At 47.6% G+C, this 3,100-nt stretch overlaps 1 protein-coding gene across 1 annotated transcript; it reads right to left on the reverse strand.

The window, feature by feature from the left end:
- Positions 1-516: 516 nt before the first annotated feature.
- On the reverse strand, positions 517-2,893 carry LOC117866852 (disease resistance protein Pik-2). Its single transcript, XM_034751141.2, has 2 exons — positions 1,818-2,893; positions 517-939 (listed from the first exon to the last, which is right to left on the reverse strand). Exons 1-2 carry the CDS (start codon positions 2,672-2,674, stop codon positions 864-866), a joined length of 933 nt encoding a protein of 310 aa, XP_034607032.1. The 5' UTR covers positions 2,675-2,893; the 3' UTR covers positions 517-863.
- Positions 2,894-3,100: the final 207 nt, after the last annotated feature.

Below are 3,100 nucleotides of genomic sequence, written 5' to 3' on the forward strand. Positions count from 1 at the left end.
GCCTCGCTCATTGTCGTATCTGCAAAAGCTTGACCTGCAACCCAGTCCAGAATGTTATCATCATCCTCCTCCTCTTCGCCATCTTCCATTACAACCTCTCTTTCACCATGCTTGGTCCAAATCAAATAGTTAGGCATGAAACCGTATCTAAACAAGTAGCTATGAATAGTCCCCTAGCAATCCTTTGAATAGTCTTTCTTGTTATTGCATTGGAAGCATGGACATATACGAACCCATTCTCTGGCTTGTTCGCTTTGGCAACTTCGAGAAAATAATGCAAAACACCTTGCTCCGTCTGTCTGCATTATACATCCATTGCCGATCCATCTGCATCGTATTACGCATAAAAATGGATTACACTTGAAAATGGATTACGCATGAAAATTGATTACGCATGAACAAGGATTACACTTGAAAATGGATTACGCGTGAAAATGGATTACACTTGAAAATTGATTACACATGAAAATGGATTCACGATTCAAAGCATGTCAAACGTTGTAGTGCAAATAATGATGAAGGTTTAGATATAGATACAAATACATATATTTAAATTGAAGATCCAAACAACATGATACACTACAACAAGTCATCCACTAGTTATTATCTAGGAGGACTTTAAGCATCCTTGGGCAGTGAAGATGAAGGTTCCGCTGACCCAGCCTCATCCTGTGGTTTATTTGTGCCACCTGAAATGGTAGTACTAAGTGGACGTGAAACACCCGGGACTGACAGTGGAGCATAACGACCACCAAAAGGAGATTCCTAACCCGCTACAACAGCTTCTTCATGACGTTTCTGCAAATAACAAAGTATTGCTTTCTCCAACGTGCTCATTTTCTTCGGCTTATCCTGAGGGCCAACTATGATTTTCCCCTTGTCGAAAGAGAAACGACGATCGCCCCTACCATCGCCACTTCCTCCAGTAGCAGAAGCCATCTATGTACAAAAATTCTTACCTTAGCACTGCAGAACTTGTTGAACTTGAAGACCGTGATCATCTCGGCGAGCATGTTCTCAACTGGGCGGCACCGTACTTCGTCATGGAAGAGCTTCCATTTTACGAGAAAGGGGACACAGTCTTCCACGATGTCTGTTGCCACTCTTTCTTGTAAAATTGAAGCTCCTCCTTGACGTTCGTTGCTGCTCCACGGAGAACATGCTTACCGAGATGAACATGGTATGCCTGGAGAACTTGTGGAACTTGAAGACCGTGATCATCTGGCGAGCATGTTCTCAATTAGGCGGCACTGCACTTCATCATGGAAGAGGTTCGATTCTACGAAAAAGGGGACACGGTCACGATGTTCGTATCCACTCTTTCTCGTAGAATCGGACCTCCTCCTTGACATACGTTGCTGCTCGGCGGAGAACATTATCGTCGAGATGAACACGGTATGCAAGTTCAACAAGTATGGATTTGAAAAACCATATTAAATTTGACAAGATAAACCGTCTAGACAAGGTAGCATCATTCTTAAACCATTGCAAGGATACATACTATATATGACACATCAATCTCCCTCACATTCTAGCTCAAAATACCTCTCCATTTTCTACTTCACATTCTAGCTAATAAACTATCCATCTCCAAAGCATATATAGGAGAACCTTTGGACTTTATTTATAATAATAGAGATAGGTAACATAGTTGCAAATTTTTAGTAATGTTGAAGGTACAATATATATACAAATGTATATATATATTCTTTTTTAGAGAAGGCAAATCCAAAGATCTTTATCCACAAATGTACTGTGAAAGAGAACCATTAACTAGAGACTAGAGTCAGGAAGAATTATTTTTTTAGAAATCAAACCTCTTGTCTTTTAGTTGACTCGCGAGATTCTTTTTGAGCTCTTCTTCTCCCCATTCGTCAATCCCGTCGAGGTCCTTCTTGGAGGCACCAGCTTGCTGCTCATGGAATTGCTTGACAAGGCTTCTCAGAACGGTCGGGAGATGGAACTTCTGCGACGCGAGCACCGATGATCTGCGATCGAACTCGTCTCCAAACTTGCGGTACAACGCCATAGCGAGCGTGGTCTTGCCAAGGCCACCAAACCCGACAATGGAAAGGAACTTGAGCTGATGCTCACTCCTCTGCTTTCCCTCAGTAAACCATCGCTCAAGCTCCTCCATGGCGTCCTCTATTCCGACAGGCGCCATGGTTCCGATGAGCTGCGGAGGAGGCACTGGGCGGTCTCTGGGAGCATTGGCTCCGGCAGGGCCGTCACTGCTTCCGGGGTTCTCCACCCCGTACCGGGTGCGTCGCTCGCTGACGTACTGCGCCCGGACCTTGAGGTTGCGGATCTCAGTGGCAATGCAGTGGCGCGCGTACAGCGTAGCAAGGAGGTACCCAGCCCGCCGGAGGAAGACCAGCCGGCCGCTGCCGCGGGGCTCGCCGCCGAGGCGGTGGCTGACGTTGTCGACGCAGTCCTCGATGTCGTAGGCCACCTCCCGGACCTGCTTCATCCAGTCCTGCCGCTGCTCGTCGTGGCCGCCTGGCGCCCGCTTGAGCTTGTTGAGGAAGGCCTGCATGCTGGCCAGCTCGTCGTTGATGTACTGGATGTCGTCGCGGACGCCGCCGATCAGGGTGTACTCCTGCGCGAGGAGGCTGCCGAGCTTGCTCACCAGGGACTTCACCGCGTCGTTCGAGGCGCCGACGACGAGGTCCATGGCCGCCTCGCTCTAGCGCCGCCGGCGTGATGAATGCTCTCCTTTCTGGGCCGGATGCAGCGACCTCGAGTGGGGATCGCAGGCCGTGAGGGGCGCAGGCTGGATTACAGGAAGGCAGCGGTGCTTCTTTCTACGCCATGCCGGCGGCACCGAGAAACAGAGGGGAGGATCGAAGCCTTTGCTTTTTTTTTTTACTTTCTTTTTAGGGAGCACGGTGGATTTGTGGACGCCAGCGTGTCGCATGAGAACGGCGTGCTCGCTTGCGCGGAGCCAACAAATAAATCCATAATTTTCAAACCAAGTGTCCGTACCGAATACTAACTATATTATTGTGTTCATTTTAATAGTCTTCAAAGTAAGACCACATTTAACTGTTTGGATAGTTTTTAGCTGTACATTTTTTTTATTTTTGAGATGGAACAGTCG

Source organism: Setaria viridis, chromosome 8, assembly GCF_005286985.2.
Source record: "Setaria viridis chromosome 8, Setaria_viridis_v4.0, whole genome shotgun sequence".
NCBI lineage: Eukaryota > Viridiplantae > Streptophyta > Magnoliopsida > Poales > Poaceae > Setaria > Setaria viridis.